This window comes from Lycorma delicatula, chromosome 4 (genome assembly GCF_047948215.1).
Source record: "Lycorma delicatula isolate Av1 chromosome 4, ASM4794821v1, whole genome shotgun sequence".
Classification (NCBI taxonomy): Eukaryota; Metazoa; Arthropoda; class Insecta; order Hemiptera; family Fulgoridae; genus Lycorma; species Lycorma delicatula.
The window spans coordinates 73,878,188-73,902,987 of record NC_134458.1 but is presented as its reverse complement, the minus strand read 5'-3'; the positions used below and the strand labels follow the sequence as shown (position 1 = coordinate 73,902,987).

Genomic DNA, 24,800 nt, shown 5'->3' with positions numbered 1-24,800 from the left:
TATATATAAATATTATTAGAATTTATTGCTTTTTTTTTGTAAAGACTTCTTAATTTTAATTATTATATTGAAGGTAGGTGGAATTATGTGATGAGTGGTTTGAGAAGATTTAAAGTGGGGAATCATTTAATCATTTCAGAGCTAGAAAAAGAATCTCCCCTATCATTTATAAAAAATCCTCCCTTAGAATTCTTAATGACAGGGCTTCATTCAAAACTGCTTTACCACCGTAATTTAAATGCAGCCCATGACATGTGTACATACAGATTTTAAGAGCTACATTTGGATAAGGAGCAATGCGATATTGCATTGATGTGTTTCCTCCTGTGATTATTCACTTTCCTTCAGGTTGTTTTGAACACCGAAGTGTCAAACCGGTCAGTGTTTAACATCCTTGTAAGACTCAACCTGATTCTTGTTACAACATTGGGGATCAGCGCTGGCATCCAAACCCCATAGGGGAAGACACCCACCACCTTGTGACCGCTTCCAGTCGCTACCCCCCCCCCCATCATCATACTCTTGATGGGCTTTAATGGGAGTCATCTTTTGCCCTCTAACTTTTCACATTTCATAGTAATAATCCAGGCATCGTTGGGATGCCACTGATGTAAATGCCTCAGTAGACATTTACATCACAGTGTTTTATAAACTCAGCTTTTGCCTTCACTTCAGGTCTCATTCGGATATCTTGAATGTCCTATATCGTTGCTCTCTGAACCAGCTAACTTAGTTGATAGAAGCACGAACCCCACCCTAGGCCTACATTTTATAGAGCCAATTCGTGCGCAAATGTCTCATAAATTCGAGGCAAATGAATAATAACATACCACCAAAAATGTTCACAACAACAAAATTTATTCCTAGTTCCGTTAGTGAACTCAACTTCATTTCATATCCCTGACTTGGTTTCATTATGGACTCTGTCTAGTCTACCAGTGAGAGGGGGACAGACCTCTTACTCCCACTCAGCTATATCGCAGAGTCTGGTGTTACATTTACTTTCAGTTGTGTACCGATTGGGGAAAACCACTTAATTGCTCGCAGCTCCCTAACATTTGAAAATATACCATGTGTATATCAACTAGTAGAAGAATCGTTCCACCTAACTTGCCAAGAGTCAAAACCTTGGTTTTCGATTTCTTGCATATGCCCAGAAGTAAGAAGTCATCCCTTAGAAACGTACCGTTTGCTACGTTCTGTAGCTAAAATGTCAATGGGTTTTATGCCGGCGATCACAGAGAGTGCCTATCTCGAGACAGTTCTGTAGTTTCCTACAACAGCTAACAATAGAAGACGCTGGGCTCACAATAAAATTCCCTGTAACATTGGAATTGTAGACGATGAGCCCAGATGGGCACAGCGTACAAAATTATGGCCTTGCAGACACCTTTGTAAAGAATACACATGATGTGATAATTCAACCCCCAATCGGGATGAATGACTCTTCGAACACCAAAGAAGGCATCTGTAGCCTTCCTTGTGACGAAATGAAGGTGCTCCCTGAATTGAAGCCTATCATCAAGAATGACATCCAGATATTTCTGAATGGTAACATACCTAATCGGAAGGATGTCCTTCACGACCCATGGGTGATGGGTTGTGGCTAAACGACCTTTAAGAAGCATCATAGTGGTTTTCTCCGCACTGAAAATCGTCTTATGCCAAAGACTCCACAACCTTAGTACCTTACATACCTTTGTCACTCTGAGTTCTATATGAGTACGTGAGTTACCCTCCTGACCAGCAGTATCCCATTGTCGGCATAGGCCACAGTGCGGCAGCCACTGGACATCCGCAACCGCATTACAGAGTTGAACTCAACAACCTAGATGAGTGGACCTAAAACACTGCCCTGTGGACAACCTTTTGACAGGGTCTTTCCTATTTCCAAGCCGCCATTACGAAGAATAACAGGTCTATTGCTGAAATAGTTCAAGAGAGTCTCAGTCTCATTTTGCGTGCAACCACGCTGCTGCAACTGAAACAAAGCAGAGGGCCACCATAAGTTATTGAAGGGCCCAGATATCGCCAAAAAGATGCCGAGTACATATTTTCACTCGCTGGGTCAAAGCCAAATCCATTACCTTAAGAATAGCGTCCTCTTTGTCCTTGCCAGGACGGAAACCATACTGGTCATCCATCAGCATATGTTAGAAGTCAACCTATTATTGATGCGGAGGTACAAGACCTTCTCGAAAATCGTCCCTACTGTAGGCAAGAGCGTGAGAGGCTGGTAAGAAGAACTTACAGTGGGGTCCTTGATGCCACCTTTGAAGAGCAGTGTCAACACCCCATGTTTCCAACACGCTGGGAAATGCCCAGCAAAAAGCATCCTATTAAAAACCCTGGTCCAGGGACCAAGAATCACTGGCAACGTGCGTACAAGTAGTTCCACAGTGATACAATGATATCCGGGTGCTTTATTCCTAGCCAGGCTACAGATTACTTGTCGGAACTCTGCCTCAGTAATCTCAGAAGAAAAATTTTCAGAGTGAAAACTTACAACTTCCCTTTGAACACATTGATGATAAGAGGTTTCATCAATCTCAGTGTTATATGGAAGTAGATCGTTCAAAATACTCCACCCTTTTCTGACGATAGGCTGCATGCTGATCAGGATCACCCTCAAGCTGTGCGGCTCTCCTAAGCCAACCCACAGTCCACTTCATCGTGGTGTCAAGTCTTGAGTCCACCATCCAGCTACTGTCTCTCGGCCCATACCTCTGGGAATTAATTGATCAACTTCATTGATCATGACTTCAACTGCTGCAGAAGAAAAATTCTCTGTCAGGTCATATAATGGGAGTTCATATAGGCTTTGAGCAAAAACTCGAAGCCTGGCTGCAAGAATGTTAGAAAACTTGGACCAATTCGCTCACCTGTGCAGGAAGTGCTTCTGTTGTACAGGGACATATCCCCTATAGATATTGTGCATCCCGCCTACCAGATCAAAAACTATTTATTGATGATTGCTTGTGCAATCATCAATTACAGACCAGTTCTGAATCCTACCAGGGATATCCTTATCAATGGTAACATCAATGTTGGTACAACAGAAGGCCCTCTGCCCTTTGACTGTACCCGCGAAAGTAGACAATTCACTGGCTACATTAAAAACATCAAAATGATACTGCACGATGAAACCTTTGATCAATTCGTCACCATCATCTGTGTTCCCACTGTGCCAAAGAGACGATTTGGCAATTGCATCAGCACCTATAAAAAGTGGATGACATGCTACCAGCCTAACAATTCTATCCCAGTTTTCCAAATGCTGTTCAGTGGGATCCCTGTACTGAAAGTACGAACTAACAACAACTAGGTCCAGACCATCCATGGCAAGCTTGACAATAACGTGATTTGTCATTGTCTCTGTGATACCGTGGGGCATCACGCTTGCCAGTCTTGAAGATTAGCCTATACTGATCTTTGAATGAAGCCTTGTCCAAGTCGGTGTTCTGCTCTTGAATGAGAAACAGAATGTCCTCATCAGAGAGGCTCCTATCGATGTCATGCACTATGACTCAGCGCCTATGCTTTTGCTTAGGGTCGACTGATCTGCAGTGGCAGCCTGTCAATGGTGTTCATACTACCAATAATGACAACCCTGTGAAAAACCCTTTGATAGAATTTCTGGCCCATGAAGCATAAAAAACTGAAGACCCCCCTGGCCTCATTACCAAAGTCACTTAGTACAATCCAAATGACTACATTGGGGTGTCCAAGTCCTTCTGTCGCCAAGCAAAAGAACTTTGTGGGGCTGGTAGCCATTTGCTGCCTTCTTTTTCTTGACTTGCTAAGTAGCATATTAGACATACCCATCACATCTATAAATCATGAATGTAGTAATTGAAGACCTTTGTGGATCACATATTGCTACAATTGTAAGATGGTACATTGCAGCAAATACTTTGTGGTTCCGATTTATTTGTCATCTGAAGGTGAAGGTGTTTTCATCATAAGCCAAAAATACTAATTCAGTTGAGTTGAAAAAATGTAATCACTTCTATTATTGGTCTAGTGAAATAGTTTAAATATTTATAAGTTAGTCAAAAAAGAATAACCAATTAACATGAACTTTGTTTTATTTTTATTTAACTACTGCAACCCTTGTTTTCTAAAAAAAAACCTTGAAGAATACAAATTAAATGCATTTATTTTTTACAGTACACCTTCCATATTACCTAGCTGAAGTGCATATAAATTTAGCAATCCGTGAAAATGTAAATAGAAAGAACCAAGAACCATCCTTGGCTTTTAGCTTTAAATGGGATATTATAAGGTTGATTATTTGAAGATTTTTGAGAAGGATGAGATATAGCATCTTTTAAAGTTTTAGAATTGTCAAATAATATTAGCACAGTTACATATTTGTGGTCCATGGTGATATCTTCAGTAACCTTAACAAGGCTGTCATGTACTGTAAGAAAAGCAGAAACTAAACTGACTGGATAAAAATATTTAATTTTATTTGTATATTCAACTAACTTTTGAACTACCCCTTTGGTCAAGGATAACAGAATGCGTACAGGTCTGTAGTCCAAAGGAGTGACTCAAGTCTGAACTTAAGATGTTTTGATGCAATTAATCTGATTTTAATTTTTTTTTTCTATATAACTTGTACATCAAGACTAGATTGCATGGTCCTTTTCGAGTCTTGGATTTAAGTTTAGGTGTGTGTAAATTTTTTTAAATATATTTATTATTTTTTTATATGATAATGGAATTGTTTTATGTGTTACAGATGTTTATGGCCATTACAAGACAGGTTTTACGCACAAAGAAAGAAAGGAGAGAAAGACAAGCTATTCATAATAATGATACCGTTAACCTGAGAAAACCCAAACAAAGCAAGCGAAAATGTTGTTAGCATTGTCTAGACTGCAGCATTTTTATTTTTATTTTACACTTCATTCTATCATGTAGCTTTATATTATGAGCCTTTTTATTGTCTTTATTGCGAAGTGTTCATTACTGTTCTGAGATAATTCTTGATCGTATCCATGGCTATTTTCATCACCTCTTCATTCTCATCATTCATTATCGTTAGTGTAATATCTATAGTTATAAAATTGTATTGTGTATTAAAAAATTCTATAGCTATCTAATAGCTGGTTTTTTTTAATCACTTAATTAGGCTTTTTGTGGTCGAAGGTTCACTTATTGTTTACATATTACATCTCTTATAACTAACTATACTAGAGAGCAGTCATTTTTTGGTGTAAAGAAAGGAATAGTAGAAAAGTATCTTTAATCAGAAAATTCTGATGAAGAATATATTTCTGGTGTCAAAAGTAATCATTCCTTCCCCTTTTTTTATGAAGTATAGAATCATTGTACTTGGTGAAATACATTCATTTGTTTATTTTAATTTAATATCTAATAATTGAAAAATTTTACAGATGATCTTATTCAGTCATGGCCATTTCCATTCCACTGGTCTTTTAATGCCTGAATTAGAATTTATATGATGGGCCATTCTGTTCAGGATTTTATTGTATTTAAATTTTAAAACAAAAACATAATGCATATTTCTCCTTTTAATGTGAATGATTGTAATTGTAAAATAATATTATTGCTTTTTAAAATTAGATGAACTGAATAGCAGAAGTTATTTAAAATTATATTTTTGTTTTTATTGTGCCTGTGTAGACTACAGCGCTCCATTTTGCATGTATGTGTGTATTGATAAATGTTATTAACAAAGTTTATTGTGTAAATGGTATTGAGTTTTTTATGTAATAAATTAATGTTACTGCAGCCAGATAGTATATTTATATATATATATAGGCCTACCAATAGTACACAGTTAAAAACATGAAAAGTTAAATCTGTCATGTAAATACAATTGTTAGTGCATAGTGAATTACATTACCAACAGATTTAAGTAGTATACTCTTCATTCTGTTGTTCCTGACAGTAGACTGATTTAAAGTAATACAATTATAAAATTCAGTTCATTTTGCATATTGTTTACAAGTTTTATCTATACTAAATGATGTTAGTCATTTTGTTAGTTTGATTATCTTTAAATTGAAAACAATTTGATGGATAGAGACTTCTGAAAGAGTTGAAGATAAAATTGATTAAATTAAACCATATATTGTAAATTATTCCATACAAATTTTACTTAATTATTTAAGGAATAAATACAGACATGTAGGCTTTTCACTATCTCTTTTTGGTATTAATTTTACTGTATTACTAATCTGGCGTTTCATGTTAAAAAACCAAATGCAAATTTGTATGAATAAAACTTATATGTATCTTTGTTGAAAGATCTCAGCGACTTAAGTAATTTGGCTGTAAATGTATATGTTTATTAAACAATTAAAAAATTCTGTGGTCATCATTTACTGTTTTCAGAATAATGAAACAGTTGAGTTGTGTCAACAAAAGAAAAGTTGTAAAAGTTTATAATTGTTTAAAAGTGTATGTAGCTTGCAGAGTTTGTTGTAATTTCTTTTAAGTATTGTAAAACCGCTCTGAGCAGGACATTGTTTTTTATCAGATTTTTTCTGTCTGAAAGATATGTCCTAGAAAGATGGGGAGATTACATATTAATTTTTTAAGCGTATAATGTGAAGGTATCAGATACAGTGAAAGTTGTAAAGTATTACTGGCTTTTTTGGCAATTAATTTAAAATTATTTGCTTGCTAGTTACTATAAAGTTGAAATTATAGCAAGAAAAAAGTATAGCATTTACAGTAGTACATTAAAATATAAGAAAAGTACTAAAATATAGACTAATTAAACTTCACTCGCTTATCAAAAGTAATTATCAGTGACTGGTAAATTTGTAATTAAAGTGGATTATCAGTTAAAAATATGTAAATTAAATATATAATAACACATTCAAAAATTAAGTAATATAAATGAAATGTAATTTTAAAAATAGAGTTAACTTAAAATATATTTTATTACTCAGATTTTTTTGTGTATAAAAAGGTATTTAATAGATAAATCATAATATGCTGATTTTATTTTCCTGTGTGTGTGTGTGTCCATTATTTTCTAATATTCTTTATTATTATAATTGTAAGTAATTTTTCTATAATTTTTGTGTATATGATTTTCTATAATAAAATATATGTAAGTTGCTGTTTCAGTTAATAGAATAGTTTTTTTTACTGTACTTTTCAATTTCGTTTACAACTACATGTTCAAAGTGGGGTAAAATCTAAATATTCTTCCCTAACATGATTTAATGTATGCACTATTAAACTGGAAGTATGTATATTTTAAGAATCTAAATTTATTAAGAAATATTTAGAGAAACAGATCTGACATGAATTCCCAACTTTAAAAATTATGAGATAATTTGAGTGTATGTAGGCATCTAAGTCTGAATATTTCTGATAAAAATATTGACTTAGTGTGGTGTGTCTGTATGTATGCAAGCTATGTTTTAATATGTATATATATATATATATATATTTCTATTATAGTTACTGCATGAACTATTAGATTAATGCATGAGTTAGCATGAATTGAATGATGTACTTTTACCAATCAGTCTATGAAAAAGATTAACTATTTTAATAAAAATTTTATAATGATGTTTATTACAACAGCTGTGTTGCAGCTATTGTACATTAATTGTAATCCATCGTCCAAGTATAGGATGATAAATTGTCGTTTAGTTCTGCTGTATATGTATAAGAATAATTAAATTATTTTACAAAATATATGTATTTATAGTATGTATACTATTTGATATAAATTATATGGTTTTCTAAATCAGACATATGTGTGTGTGTCAGTTAATTAACAAACTGAAAAAACAATTTACTCACTATGATTATTGTTATTGTTATTATTATTGTTGTTGTTATTATTGTTGTTGATATTATAATATTACTACTGTTATTATCGTTATTATTATTTAAGTTTACTTATTCTAGTTATTTTTCTTAAGGTTTAAATTATGCATTTTCATTTAAGACTAAGAAATTCCAGTTCTTATTACTTTTTAAATTCTGCTTATACTTCTAAATTCTTGTTTTTATTTTATTAATACTTTTGTATTGCTTTGAATAGTTTCCTGTATTTTGTAGTTTAGTAATTCAGTTGATTTTTTTCATTACAAGTTGCAAGTTGGTTATTTGAAATAATATAGTGAAGTCTGTCGACCGTGTGCATTTGCAAGTGAATGCCGTGGTAGGCATTATTCAGCCTGTTGAAAATATTCAGTGAACTAATGTGATGTCATGATACATTTTTAAATATAATTTATTCTTTTTAGTTTTTGAGGATCAGAAAAGGGAGAGGTGATAAATTTTTAGTAAGCTTTCGCACGATGATTTTATATATAAATAATATTTTGTTAATGAAGAGCTCTCTACCTCATTAACAAATAATTGTAATAGCATTAAATTTAGTAAATTTTTATTTGATTCTTTGGTTTAAATTTTATTACATAATTTTCTAAGGTTATTTTTTATAAAATGTTCTGGCTGACTAACTTTTCTTAATGGTGAAAGGTTGTGTCAATAAAACCTGCACAGATTGGTTTTACTTCATTTTAAAAATAGAAAAATAAAATATTTAAGTACAATAATACTTAAAAGATTTTATTAGTAAGTTATATAAGAAATAACAAATAAAAAATAATAATAATTATTTTTTGATAAAATTAAGTTCTAATTTTCTGAATTTTGTGGCTAAAACCTTTCATTCAACCTTATCTAAAACAGTTCATTATTAAGCTTTTTGACATATTTATTTGGAGTGTTTATTTCATCATTCACGTGTAAATTTTTGGGTAAATAATAACAGTATTGATTAAATTAGTTCAGCACATAATTTATAAGAAACCTTTTTGTTTCAGAATGTTTACTTGGACAACTTATACAAAATGCTGATAACAAAATTATTGGAAAGTATATTTTAAAATATAACAGGAATATTTTATATAAACTGTAATGGCTGTATTGATTTCAGTTAATTTCTATCCCTTTAATATAGATAAAAAATATTAAAGAGACCATGTTCATCTGTACTACATCTCATTAAGATATTTAATGTTCTAAGGCTAGCTTCAGTGATGTTAGGTCTTTTCAGTTTTATTTTCCAATCAGCTTGCTTTTTATTAAGCAAATTCTTTCTTTTTGTAGAATAGTGTTTTATTATTTTCCCATTCTTGTAGTTCTTAAAAGTGTTTTAATTATTTTTCAGCTTTTGTGTTCATTAATGTAAAATGACCTAGCCTAATGCTACGAATAGTATTGTGATGGAGATCAACAGTAGATGTTGTGAATTTGGATGTTCATATGACACTTTTTGCCACTCATGTTCACTTGCCTGTTTTGTTGTGTACAATTCATGCAATTTTTCTTTCCTGTTTACTGGAATATTAAAGCTGTATGATTCAGTGATTGTCATGTTATTTTTACCTTCCTTAAAGGTTGTAAGGGGTATGTATTTCATTTTGTTTGTTTTCTTGTTACACTATAACAGAAAGATCAGTTTGAACTTCACTTCTACAGCATTATGTGTACTTTTTTTGATAGAATTTTAGGATATTTAATTACTGAAATATTGTGCAGAAGTCATTTTTCATAGAAAACATGACATATTCTACTGGCATATCATAATTCTTTTATAGTTAGTTGTACTCCATTGATCGCTCTCCCCATGTGCACATATTTGTGTGACTGTGCATTTTTTAACAAATTTATATACTGTGGGGGTTGTTTTAAATGTGCACTTTGTATTTTTTTAAAAATTAGATTATAAGATACGGTTGTATTCACTAGCCACCTCGGCTACTAGTTTGATTTTTGTGCAATCACTGGATAGGAAATAGAATTCTTGGACAGTTCCACAGTTATGCCCAACTATTAATATACTAAATTCCAGTAAAGAAGCAGCTGTCCTGTTAGCTACCAGAACATGCCAGCATTGTATAACAGATGAAAACGGGGAGCTGAAACAACTATCACAGCAATTTTCTAAGGAAGAAAAAGTAAAGGATAAGGGAAGTTGAAGGAAGAGGAACGGGACAATCAACCTACAGCAGGACTGTTGTGATCAGGGTAGTTCACATATTGTCTAGGACCTGTACTGCATGCATGAATATGAAACTGATCTTCAAAAAAGATTCAGATTCTGCTCTATGTATTTTTTATTACCTACATACTTTGGCAGTTTTCTAATTAAAAACATCCAGTTTATATTTCTCTATTACTTTTTCATGAATAATTTTTACAATAATAATCTTGTCTGTATTAGTTGGGAGTGAAAATTGTGCAAAATAGTACTTATTTTTAACCATTTAATCTGGATTCTTTTTCTTGAAATAAAATGTTCTTTACTTGCAGGCTGCCTTCATGGTTTACTAGTGCTGTTGTATTCTGAAATTATTTTCAATTTTTAATATTAAAAATACAGGCATTTAGATTGGTAAAAATGTGAATTAAAACTTATTTGGACCATTTATGATATATTGTTTTCAACAGAAAAATTCTGAATTTTTTAAATCAAGACAATTAAATGATCTTCTTGCCCACATAATAATGTAGACTGAATCTGATCTGATGTTCATACACCAAAGTATGCAGAGTTAATAGTATTTTAACATGTTAATAAAAATCTGCATGAACAAAATGTGTTTGACTTAGGCCAAAACCTTAAACATATTACTATTATGGGTTAAATATTCAACTGCAAACAGTTTTTTCAGAAAATCCTATAGTACCTGTTCTACACTTTTATGGTGATGGGACTTCAGTTCAACTGTGATTATACAATGACACACTTGTGTTGATAGCATTGTACTATACTGAGCCAATGTTAGTTGATGAACATTTCCAACGTACGTAACTAAACATTTTTAATCTAACTAAACTTAATATCTGAATTTGAATGATGTACAGTATGAAATGAATATGTGAATAAATTTTTTAAAAACGTTTTGAAGAGATAAATGAATATTTGCATCATTTTTAAAAAAACACAATCTTAACTTAAAAAAAATTAGGTATGACAAGACATTTTTCCTCAAAGCCGCTCAGTATCATATTAAAAGCTTTTAAAACAATGATTTACAGACTGCAGAACATTAATAACATAAGCTTATATCAAAGAACTACCATAAAGTGCATACTGTAAACAAATATATTTAGCAATATACTCGTTGAGTCACTTCTGCAAAAAATAGAAAAAAAGATTACTAATTAACCAAAATTAAAAAAAAATTTATGTATATATATATATATATATATATATACACACACACACACAAGTTGCATTAATTTATATTAAAAGATTCTAAACAAAAAATAGCTTATAAAATTTGAAACATATCATATAAAGCATATTTCAGAACAGGGAATAAAACTAAATAGCCATTACATTAGTCGCCAGATGCATGCTCAGGGTTATACAAAATAAATTACTTTGACTGCCCAACATTTTTTACATGTGGTATAAACAGAGTGAGCTTCAAAGATACAGTTGATGGATGAAAGCACCTTTTTATAACAAACTTATTTGAATTCATCATTAACATTTCTGTAGATCATAAATACATATTTTACAAATATTGTGATGATTCTTAAACTTTCAGTTTATTAACTGAATTGACCAAGATATAATTCAATTTAGTTAAAATATATGCTTTATTTAGTGAATTATCTTAGAATATAATCCTTTTCAGCAAGCTAGGTGTGATTCATTTGTACATGTCCACTCTTTCAACATTTGTAATTCTTTGCTTATCTAGAAAAAATTGTTATTTGCTGTTGATTAAAACTTTATGTAAATGTGGGTTTTTCAATGACTAACTTTACGTAATGGTATTCCACTGATTTTTGTTTTATGTTGGATATTACTTAATTTGTTTAAAATAATTATTACTTATTTACAAAGCTCATGATTAACCAAAACAAGCTAGGTGACAGTGAATGTGTGGCTGTTTATCCATATGAAACTATGACTGCTTTAGCAATCAAGATGATGTGAGTGTGTAATTCATATAATCATAAGATGTGATTCACGTAACTACTCTGATTTGAAAAGTCAATTCTATAAGTTTTTTTGTTAGTGAATTGATTCAGAAGAACTTATTTATCAAATTGATTGTATATCTCTACGCCTCATCAAAAAAAAAGTTGTACATCAAGACACTGGCATAGAATGAAATAAACAAGATACTAATAGTTCTGTTATATTAAGTGAACAAATACAGTTCAAATTTAATGCAATTCTTGATCACATCCTAAATATATCTCATCCAGTTTGAAAAAAACTGACAATAATAACTTCAGGTGAAATCATAATCCAGTAATAATAGTGTTATTTAGTGGTAATAGCCACAGATGTGTGGGGGAAGATGAATAAAACATCAACATTAATGTATAAAACTTGAAATTGTTAGCAGAGCTAGTTATGAGTAAACATTTTGGTAAAGATATCTATTTTCTCTGTTGACTTTCCTTAACTGAAACACATGAAAGTAGCATAGGTGTTGTGGAATTTATCTTTTTCAATAAATAACTCATTAATCATGAAAATTTTGTTTTATTAAAATTGGGTATGTTTAGTTGCTTAAACTTCATTTGTTTGTAATTGTATCCTTTTTCATTACTTAATAAGAACTTTTTTGTCATGAAATTATTATTTCTTTTGTAAAGGTAATGGAAGAAACAGCCTTAGTGGAAAGACTGATTGATCAGTTCTATGTACGTTTGTGGGATAACATAATCGTTTTAGTAGAATTCTTTGTGTCATGAATCTTATTTCATATTTTAACTAACCTACAATCTGCCAGTGCTGATTGTAGGTTAGTTAGCAGAAGCCACTAACAAATAACGTAAATTCCATTTATAAAAATATGTCATCAAATAATAAAAGTATTAATTAAAAGTTAAAATGATAAATATGTTAAAAAAGAATGAATATGTGTGTGTAGTTTGGCTAGCCAATATTATATTACTGTGTAGGATTTTAATAAACTAAAAATTAACAATATTTGATAAAGTGCTGCTATCTATTGCATACATCTTTTATAATTACATAATATCTTTTTATGTATATAAGTATTGATTAAGGGATACCAAACCCTACTGATACATGTTAATCTTTTAATTTTTTTCAAGAGCTTGTTAGCAGTTCCACTATTTTATGTTTCTAGATTTATCTTAACCTTATGTTTCAGTCATGAAAATTATATTTTATTTGTAAATCTGATTTTATTTATTATAATAACATATTCAGGTAAACAAATATTTCAATTTCTAGAGCTCTGTTGCAAATGTAGCCACTGTGGCTTTGTTGTCCAGTGTTTTCCTTGACTGATATCCAGAAAGCTGCTGAGTCTTTTTGTAAATTTTTTAATGATACTTCTGTGTTGACAGGGGCTCACTCGATTTTTGGTGTTTTATGTTGGTATTTTGTATGTTAATTATTATGTGTAGTTTAAATATCAGTTATCATTTTCCATTAATTTCACTACCCAGTGATAAGCAAAAACCTAAATAAGGATTGCCCATTATATGGAAGTAAATTTTTATTGAAACCAAAACATTAAATAAAATCATTGAATCTGCTGTAGGGATTGAAGTTTTTGAAATTATTTATACATTAGTAAATAACTAATAGCACTAAAAATACACATATTTACTTTTTTTAGCCACAGCATATTCAGTTTCTCCACTTCTAGATATTTTGAAGTAAAAACCTACCTAGGAACCAAGCACCAACCAAAGTCTTTGCTGTTACACCGAATCATGCTTATTTTTCAATGAAGTTTTTTCTTTGGTTTGGTGATCCTTATATTAGAGAGTTGAAAAACTCTGAATTGTTAAACTCTGAGTTTTTTGTTAAAAACTAAATTGTTAACCCTCTGGATGGGGCATTAATCCTGATACAGCCAATTATGCATATTTGATAGATACATACTAGCTTTTAACCTTTTATGATACTAACAATTTATGCAGCACTTTTAAATATATGGATAGAATGCTAAAAAAAATTAAAGTTTATTAAATCCCTGTTATCTTTTTTGTTATAATTCTTTATTCAATTTTCTCACAATTGTGTTAATATTAGTACATGTCATTTCAACTCTTTTTATAAACACTCATGCATGTGGATGAGTGTATGCATGTACTCACATACATACATGCATGGATGTGAATAATGTGTATGAAAAAATATAAATTATATGGGAAAATAAGTAAACATGAAGAACTTTTAAGTATTTCAGAATAAAACAAAACTGCAAAATATTGAAATTCTAATCATTGGCGTAACAAGATTGTTAATTGTAACAAATTTCACACATAACTACATTCAAGAACAACTTATCCCACAAAACATGGTGAAATAGTAAAAAGTATTTATCAAAAACATAAAACAAAAAAAAATATCTGCCACAAGAAAGGATACACAATTATGGGCACTGTATCTGACAAATACATAAGTACATTTATGTTCACTATTCAGTTAGTCATGTTATGAGTTGGTTCATAATCATACAATTCATACTTTAAAATATGAAAACAAAGAAATGTAGAAATGATTCTCTGTGTTACCATATCAAATAATACTTTGTGTCTGTTAGATCAAATGTGCCCGATGGAGGATAATAACTATTGCTATTAGATTACGGTTAGATGTAGCTGAAAGTTAGAAATAAATAAGTTTTTAGTTAGGGAAATATTGAATTTTAAACTATGTTTTTTTCTTTATAGAACCATTACAGAATAGTTATTTTGATATATATACTTTTTTATTACGATATTTTATATGTGTTGATTTTCTTTCATTGAAATAGTGTGATTTGGATGAATTCAGCATTGAAATTAAAAAAAAAAAAACAATTCTAGTTAAATTGAAATGTGTAAATTCAATTTAGTTTCAACACTGGTTAACAAAATCGTACTACTTTATTCTCTATTACTATTTACTGTACTTTTTTTCTACTGTGTTGTCTAAAATGGTCCACTGGTTTTGTAATCTATATTACATGAATGCATGGTTCCATTATTTGCAAAATTAATACCTTATTTTACTGATTTAAACAATAACAAACTTTTCATTTTAATAATATTTAGGTTTTGAGTTATGAGATTTGTTATTGTCAATAAAACTGTAAGAGAAAGTGTTATATTGCTTGGGCAGTTTAATATATCACCTATTAATATTAAATGAAGTATTATAATTAAATATATTTTTACTACTAACCTAAAAATATAGATTAACCTTTGAATGCTAAAAAATAAATGAAACATGAACTTTATTATGGTGAAGTTAGAATTGTGATCGATTTCATCTTAATAAATAAATGAAAGCATTCGTAATTTAAATTTGAGTTTACATTTAATTTAATTCATATAATTCTGTTTTAATAACACTACTTCCAGTTTTATTTACTTTAATAAATTTTGGCCTTACCTGTTAAAAGAGATGTTGGGCTCTTTATATATTGGATAATGCCAGAAGTAAATTATGTTTGCTAATAACAAAAATATCTTTGCATTATCTGTAAAATATTTGTCAAGTAGTTAAAAATTTACATAGAAAATTACATATTGTCTAGCAAAGTTATTATTTGCTATTTTCTGAAACAGAATGTTACATGATTTTTTTTTATTATGGTGTTTAAAAATTGGGGTTTTCTCTGGTTTTTGAGATTGTAATTTATGCTAGGTCTGATCTCAGTTCAGACTCAAAAGTAACACTAGAACTGATTTATAAAGTTTATTGTTTTGAGAGGAGTTAACCTTTTAATTAAAAATATATAAATTATTTACTTATAAATTACCTAGTTTAATTGATTATTATAAAAAACACGAAGTAGGATAAAAACTCTTCCTTTAACAAAAGTTACCATGGGGGAAAAGATACAAATTATGATTAGCCAAATAAAACTGTGAGAATAAATTTCATCAGATTTAAGGTGAAAACTTAAATGCATTAACAAAGTAGTCTGTTTTAAAGCCTCTACAGTAATAACAATATTATATAACAAAATAAAGAAACAAAGATAAAAAAATAATAGTAACTGAAACATTTTTTAATTTCAAATTGAACATATGATTTATTTGTGAGCAACAAACATATTAGCAAATTTTATAAAAATTGTTCAAAATGTATTTTAAGATACTTTGTAATGTAACCTGATTGTGTTGTTATATTAACCTTAGTTGCTGTAAAGGATTAAGTGAGTAAGTGTTTGGTTATATAAAATATTTCTCATTTTTACTGATAAGTTTGACAAAATTAAAAAAATTACTGAAATTTCAAATTTAGGTGGCCAGCATAAATTTTTTTTGTAATTGTTAATAAAAGTAATTTATTTTGGAGATCACAGTTAGTTGAGGAATTTAGATATGCAAAAAGTAGACAGCTATATTATTATATTGTTTTTCTTCTGTGATATATTAAGCATTATATATCTAATAAAAAATATTTTAAAATTGATCTAGGTTTAGAAGTTAAATATATATATATATATATATCAAGTTCACTATAATGAATTGTTAAAATACATTAAAGTAAATTCTCAACAGGGATAAAATCTTTAAAAAACAGACCTCTGGACTACTGTTTTCACCTTGAATACCTGTTATGAAGAATGAAAGTACTGAAATATAAGTACTGTCTAGCAACTTTAAACACGAATGAAAAGTTATCTTTATTATAAAATTTATGGGTGTTTAGTATTCCAGATTTAATAATTAAAATGTAAATTAATCGCTACTTTAATTATACAGCTTTTCATTAATGTAGATATCTTCATTATCTTGCATTACAAATCTGTGACCTAGTTTTCTTTTATAAACGACTTCAGCCATCAAACTAACCAGATAAACAGGAAATATCAGTAATTTATATAAGTGTGTAAGAAATCTGATAATCTCAATTTAAAGTGGTATATTTGTCTAGTTTAATGAAAGTCCAATTAACCAGAAGTTACCTTTTACATTTGTGTTTTTATTTATATTTTTTTTTCAGACTTAATTTTATTGGTTTTTTTTTATTTGGCTATTTAAACAGATTTTAAAATAAAATAGTTATCTTTTGTGTTTATTGTCATTTTACATTAATGTGAGCCCAATTACAGTGGAACATGAATTATTCATTCTTAGAAAAAATCTTATCTACTGTTTGATAGTGTGTTATATAGTACATGCAACATTAAACTTTGCATAACATACTGGATGTTGTTTTTACTTTTTGTATATTGGTTTTTTCCAAAGAAATCTGGAAAAAATTTGGTAAGAAATTTCAAAAGACCAGTCAGGATTAATGGATTTTTATTGTGAGATTGATGTTTTATTTTCAATTACTTTATAATTTGTAAAATATGTAAGAAGAAATGTTATTGTCAATTATTATATTGTAAGTAAATTATATTTATTTTACATTCACCTGAATTTATGACAACAATACATTAGTATGCTAATAAAGAAGTATATTATTTTTAGCATAAGATGTTTTTATATTTATATAAATATAAAAAAGTTAATTAGATATATTTATAAACATAATACATCCATACTACCGTACTAGTGCTGATAGTGTATTAATAGTAGTATATATTAGACTAGTACTGTATGGCAAAGCTAAATGATAAATCAATTTTATTAAACTGAATTTAACAGCACTAGTACAATATCTTCTCTTGATAAATAGACCACTAATTTTTTTTTACATGTGTTTATTATTCAGTCATTTCTAATATAATTATTTATTACAAAATATTTATTGTCAGAGCCACCCACTTATTCTATGATATTTAATTTGTTTTTAAATGTTCAGAATTTATTATTATATTGTTTTAAAGTTTTCAGTTAGATGTAACATGTCCTATTATTATTATTATGAAATTACTACAAATCGTGACTTATGAATCATCAGTTCAGATGAACTGATGATTCAGTACTGATTCAGTGAACTGATGATCATCAGTTCAGATGAGATATCTAATTATAGAGTTTAAACCTCCATAATTGGTGAGTATGATGTACATGTACTATATTTATATTTGTATTTTGCATATATTGTTCAGCAAACACATGATTGTTTAAATCTATTTAAGATGTGCAATAGTTTTGCCAAGATACACAAGTCATTCTGTTTAAAAAAAGTGGTCTAATAATCCGTAAATTAGTTTTTATATATGTAATTTTTTATGCTTTATTTATATGAACAGAGAAAATTAAATTTTATATCTATATGTAAATAAATATTTTACTTTGCGATCAGTACACAATAATACAACATATATATACAACATATATACATATATACAACATTAATTAGAAAATAATAAATACATGAAATAAATTAAATATATGAAGATTACAAATAAATAAAATAACTGTAAAATAAGCAGTTCAAAAGGTGTTCATGAAAATTATTTGAACTTGTATTAAGTACATGTTAAACAGGGATGCAGAAAATTCAGTGTTTTGGTAATATTTTTTAATTAGTATTTTTTTTAAAAACTCATTGACACAGTAATGTTTCTGTAAATCTGTTAAATGAGTCTGTATTTTATTAATATTGGCAACATAAAAGAGCCACTCTTTTCCATATATCAAAAAAGTTTATGTGAATTACACAAAGTCAAATCTGTTGTGTGGTTTAGTAAAGGAGATTTTTTTTTAGGAGTGACAATCAGGTTGACATTCATAAATTAAAACTTGTGGGTAAATTAAGTTTTTATCTACTAATAATCGGTGTATGTGACATTTATAGGTGCCAGGCCATGGTCTAACACTCCATATGAATGATGTGTAGAAATATACATATCTGAAATGGGTAGAATGATAACACTGCAAAATTATAAATAATAGATATGATAATTGGATTTATTTTTCTATTTCCATCAATTCATTTTGCCTAAGTAAAAAATAAACTGTTATAAATAAAAAGTAATCATGCAAAGTAAAATTCACTAACTTTTTCACCTAAATTGTTGGGGAAAATTACATACCCCTCAAGAAAAATCCTGGTCTTGGAATTGCAAAAAAGGGTAAGATTTACTTTAATGAAAACTTGGTTAAGGTTTTGTGGACTATGTTACTGAATTAACTATAAAATGCACATATATAATTTATATTAAAAATACGTTCACCATTGTACACAAACATTTCTTAAAAATTTTTGATTTAAGTACATAATAATGTATAAAAACAATATGATGCACAGAAATAGTAATGCGTGCATGATAGATAGTAAAAAACCTTGCATATGTACTAAATATATTTTAGGTTGTAGTTACATAGATTTAGCCTATACATTTTTTTTAAGTATATAAGGTCGTCTAAGATTTACATCAATCCATAAAATGTTTATTTATTTCCTGATGAACATTTGGCATAATATTTACTGAAAATTTATACATGTAGTAGTAATTTGTGGAAGCTAATTGATATCTTTCAAATATTATTTCTTTAATTTGATAGGTTCATATCTTGTGTCAGAACTGTTACATTAATTTTATTTCATTTATTTAATACACTATGCTGATGTTCATGCCCTCTTTAAACAGTTATTCAGGTAGGTCATGGATCATTAGAACTAAACTACAATACAAATAATGCAATTTTTCATGATCTTGAAGTAAAGTTCTGAGTGTAAACTACCATGAGATTTTTAATTATTTGTTTCGGCGTTTCTTTTATTTTTAATACTATAAAAATATATCTTGTATTATAATAAACATACTTTTACCAAATTTAATCACATCGGGTACATTTACTTCATCAGTAGGACGTGTAACGCATTATTAATTATTACACTATTTTAGCCAGCATATTCTTAAATTTTCCATAATAATTTAAAAAATTCTAAAATTTTAAGGTTGTTTTAATTGGAAGTTCAACTCTTGTAAAGACACTTTGAATAATTTAATAAGATGCATTAGGAGAATCATGTCTTGTTGTAATTATCATTTATGTCTAATACTCTGCACTCTCTGATTGAGTTACTTTTCTAATCTGTAACTGTAAATAAAAAAGAATTTCTTAATACTTTTATAATAAAGATCTTTCCTTGAGTTTACTTGAGAATTCCCTGATAAACTACAGTGAAATAATTTTTCCATGAGTTCATTACATTCTCTAAAAAATGAAAAAAATTCATCATTTTTAAAAAAAAAAAACATTATTTGAATTTCTTTTAACTTAAAAGTAAAATAATATTATGAAAAAAATTTCAGAATACCAATAGAGATATTTATAATTATGATAGGTAGTTTGTTATGTTATGTAGTAAACTAATTTAATATTATATCTGTTACAAAATATGTGTGTGTGTGTGTGTAATATTTCTTAAAGTAGGTTTATTTTTAACATTTTTCTCTTATAAATTACACAAAGGGGTTGCTCTAATTTTAAGACTGAAGAGAGCTGTAAATCTGATTCCGAAAGTAAGATTTTGTTAAGAAACTGTCATGAGTTCTTAATGAAAGTTGCCTAAAGATTCTTTGCATAATATACTGTATACATCAGGTAAAATGTTTTCATTTTACTTAAGTGTTATAAATTTATACATATTTTTATAATATTTATTAAATGCAACATTAAATTGTAGTGTTGTAATTTGCACTAAATTATAAAATACATATCTATCATCTGTACTTCTTTTTATTAGGAAATAACATCACATTTTACTTAAATTTTTAAAGATATTTTATTTATAGATATTTAACTATGTTATTGTTTTCTTATTATACAGTATTTCTGATCTCTTTTGAACAACTAGGCTGCTGTTAATTAATTTTTTTTAAATATTTAAAAAACTAAATTAATGTATGCTGCTTAAAATATTTAGTAGAAAGTAAAAAGGCTACCAGGAAATAAAATGCACTGACAAAAAAAAAAATCAAAATTTTTCACTTCCTTTCAATAAACTATAAAAAATTACTTATCTTATGAATTTAAGAAATATCCACCTGTGTATGGTAAAGCTCATGAAGGTAAATGTAGCTCATTATTGATTATGTTTCATTGATAAGTAACCAACAAATGGGAATTTTTTATCATATTTTATATTTTTTGCAGTATTTATTTATAGACTCTCCTTTATATGTGGTGTGTATTAGGTTCAGTGGATTCATGTTCAAAATAGTGATCCAGTACATGATACATCAGATAATAAAATTACTAAAAAATTAATAATTTTGTTATTTGCAAAGCTTCTCTTTCTTGAAAATCCAACATGTAAGTTTCAATGACAAGCCATCATTATTAGTGTGTTTTTTTATCAAGTTACAAAGGTTAAAATATTCTCAGCATGTTCATGTTTCATTCCTCAGTATAAAACTAAATGATTTACAGTGAAACTTCCCTTGTTCAGACACTCCCTATGAAGAATATTTTTATCCAGATAAGGAGAGTGTTCAAATGCGATGGATGGGTATTGATGACTCATGTTCTATTTCAGTTTCATATAGTACCCTATATTGTATGTGATTATTGCAGAATATCAAACCAATAGCTATATAGAAATACAGTTTAAATAGAATTGGTCTCTATACATTATTTATTTTAATGAAATAAAGGAAAGGAGGTTATAAATACATTACCATTGCGTAAATAACTTTCATAAAGTTATGTAATATTGAAAACTTCACAGAATTATGTTTATGTATATAGTTAATCTTTTTTAGTTAGGGTGTACCAGTACCAATACTGATGTGCCTAAAGTAATCTAAGTATTAATACTAATAAGTCTAGAGAAAAGCATGATTTAATTCTTTGAACTTCTTGATATCAGGCTCAGCCAGTTTTCATAGAAAACCTTCGCTTCCAAACTACCTCTGTGCAGTGCGACGCTATTCAATAATTATTACCCCAGATACTATACAGTATTGCTCATCTAGTCAACTAAAAACTGCACATTCTTGAAGTTTTTTTAAGACAATTATAGTATGTTATTTCTGTGTTATGAAATAAAAGAGCAGTTATTTAGAACTATTTTATTATAAAAATGAATGCAGGCTATTTGTAAAAAGTTCATTTGAAGGGTTAAAACTTTGTAAAATCTTTCATAAACCATAACATAAAGAAACATCTGTGAATTTACCATTTTGAAATATTTTATTGTTTTGTGTACCTTGCTTTCAGTCTGTAATTAAAAACAAACGGCAGTAGCAATTATCGATAATAGTGATTAAAAAAAATACAGACCTTGGTATTGATGTCTGTAATGAAACACAGTATTAATTTTGGCAATATTAGTAACTGATATCAGTTTAATATTGCTGTTTATTTATTTAATATTTTTCTTTATACAGTAAATGTAAATAATATATTATAACATCACTTGCATTACATCAAATAAAATAAACAGCTTTTATTGTCTTTTCATCATAATTTGGCTTAAAGCAGCCCCTTTGTGTTAGCATTCTATTGTTCAGATAGGAAAGGCAGATTTTATATAATTGCTCAAATCTTAGTGTGGCCAGGATTGACCATAAGCAAGTGGTCAAACTAGATGGTAAAATATAAAATAAAGGTTTTGATCCAAAACAGCTATGCATATGTGGAAAATGTACACAAAGTGAGAAGTTCTTTTGTGTCTGTCTAATTATGATACTATTGTTGGACTAAACCAGTTTTTGCTAATTAATTTGTCTTTATGATAATATTGTAATGTAAATAAATGTACAAATTCATTCTTGAATCTTTATCATCTCTTTTCAGTTGTTTCATATCTGATACTGACATTTATAGCTACTTATCAAAGGTATTCAGCAATGAATTTTAAAGAAAGAATCTCTATAGTTAATAATTTTATTTTTAATAATTTTGTTCTTTGATAAAATAATGTAGGGTATAGTGTCTAATAATATAATATATATTATTTAGTTAATTAGCATCTTATTTTCTCTTACAGCCGTCCACTGAAATGACTTTCTGGTTTGCTGGATTGATCTATCAGGGAGAAAATACGACAAAACATCAAATAGCCTTGTTTTAAATGACAGAATTGTCTTGAAAGTAAACTTGCTTACATATATTGTTTAACTTACCTGTTAGGAATGGGTTAACTTTTTCTTTCTACTTTAGGACAGAAAACTTGTGCTGGTTCTTCCTGAATCCATCGTTATTATTTAAGATGCCTGTTTTTCAGTAAGCATTTAGGTTTTAGATCAGTATCTATATTTTTTCATTCAAATATACAATCTTCTATTAGAAAAAAAGAACTTGATGTTAGCAGTAAAGAAAGTAAAGAAATTATAATTTATATATATATATATATATATATATATGAAATACTTTTTTCTGATTCATCTAATTATATCAACCAAAATAATTAATGATTACTTTAGTTAACAACATTCTCAAAATATTTCCTGTTAGTTTAGTAATAATTAAAATCAGAACATTTTATAAAGAAATAAATTATACTAAATTAATAAAGAAATTAAATTAAAAAAAAATTAATGAATAAATAAGTAATGTAGAAAACACCTATGATGAATAAAACAAACTTAAATTATATATATATTATTTACAACTATAATACTATGCAAATATATTGCTAATTTATGTTTGTTTTATTCATCATAGGTGTTTTCTAGATTACTTATTTATTCATTAATGTTTTGTTTTTTTTTTAATTTAATTTCCTTATTTAATATAATTTATTTCTTTATAAAATATTCTGATTTTAATTATTACTATACTAACAGGAAATATTTTGAGGATGTTGTTAACTAAAGTAATCATTAATTGTTTTGGTTGATATAATTACATGAATCAGAAAAAACTATTTTGTGACTCGTTATTTTTTGTTTTTATTAGATTTCATTTTAGTTTTATTATTAATTTTATTTTATTCAAAACTTCAAAAATGTTATTGATACCTTCATATTTTGTAGTGCTATAATAATTTTATATATTTTGTTTCAACTTGCTGTGAAAAAATATATTGCATGTAACATTTGATCAGAATATTAAGGTGGAATATGAAGTAAAATGTTCCTAAGTTGTTTAAGGTTCACTAAGTTATTAGAAATGGTTAATGATTGTAAAATATTAATTTTTTCTTAATTCAGTAATTAAACTTTGATATAACAACATATCAAAGTGACTGACTATGTTTGTGAGATCTGCTTGAAGATCCATTTTAGAGCCACTAACACATTCATTGCCCCTGTTTTATAGCTTTTTGATCTATTTTGCTAAAAAAAAATTATTTTCATAAAAATTGTCAGGTTCTGCATGCCATTAAGGTAGGTTATCCCTGACAACCAATCCAGCAGCTACATACACCGACATGTTGGCCAATGAACGTGTTAAATTTTGAGATCACTGAATGATCTTATGCATACAACTCAGCTGAAGAATACTCATACAAACAGTTTCAAGACTATTCTCTGTGCAGTAATTATAATGGCCTGATCTTAATAAAAGGAAGTGCTCAATTCAAATTCCTGAAATTTATCTTCAAATTAAAATTTTCTGCTTTAGTGTTTAACCTTTCAGTTTATCAGAGCTTCTTTTATAATGATTTATATGGAGTAGTTTAAATTTTAACAGAACATTTTATTCAGTGCTTTGTATAACAACTTACTAGTTAAAATTATTATTTTGCTGACAGTTTTTTTTTTATTTACTTACAGTTATTTTTAAAGTAATTCAGTATAACATTTTTCCAGGCTTTATTTTTTATTTTTTTCAATTACAAACTCATTCCTCATGAATCTTGTTACTTTATAACTGTTTCAGATTAAATCTGCAGAATTAATTTTTTTTTTGTTAATGAGTGTTATGTGTTTTAAAATCCTTTGTTATATTATCTATTAGTCTTTCCTGTAAATTTTAAAACA

General features: G+C 28.3%; 1 protein-coding gene across 1 annotated transcript in view; it reads left to right on the top strand.

Moving 5' to 3' along the window:
- Rab35 (RAS oncogene family member Rab35) overlaps window positions 1-24,800 on the top strand; it is a 56,524-nt gene that overhangs the window by 28,092 nt on the left and 3,632 nt on the right. The window contains exons 5-6 of the mRNA XM_075363346.1: window positions 4,748-18,992; window positions 22,862-23,097. Coding sequence (XP_075219461.1) covers window positions 4,748-4,873 — 126 coding nt within the window. The 3' untranslated portion in view covers window positions 4,874-18,992; window positions 22,862-23,097. The remainder of the gene's footprint in view (window positions 1-4,747; window positions 18,993-22,861; window positions 23,098-24,800) is intronic.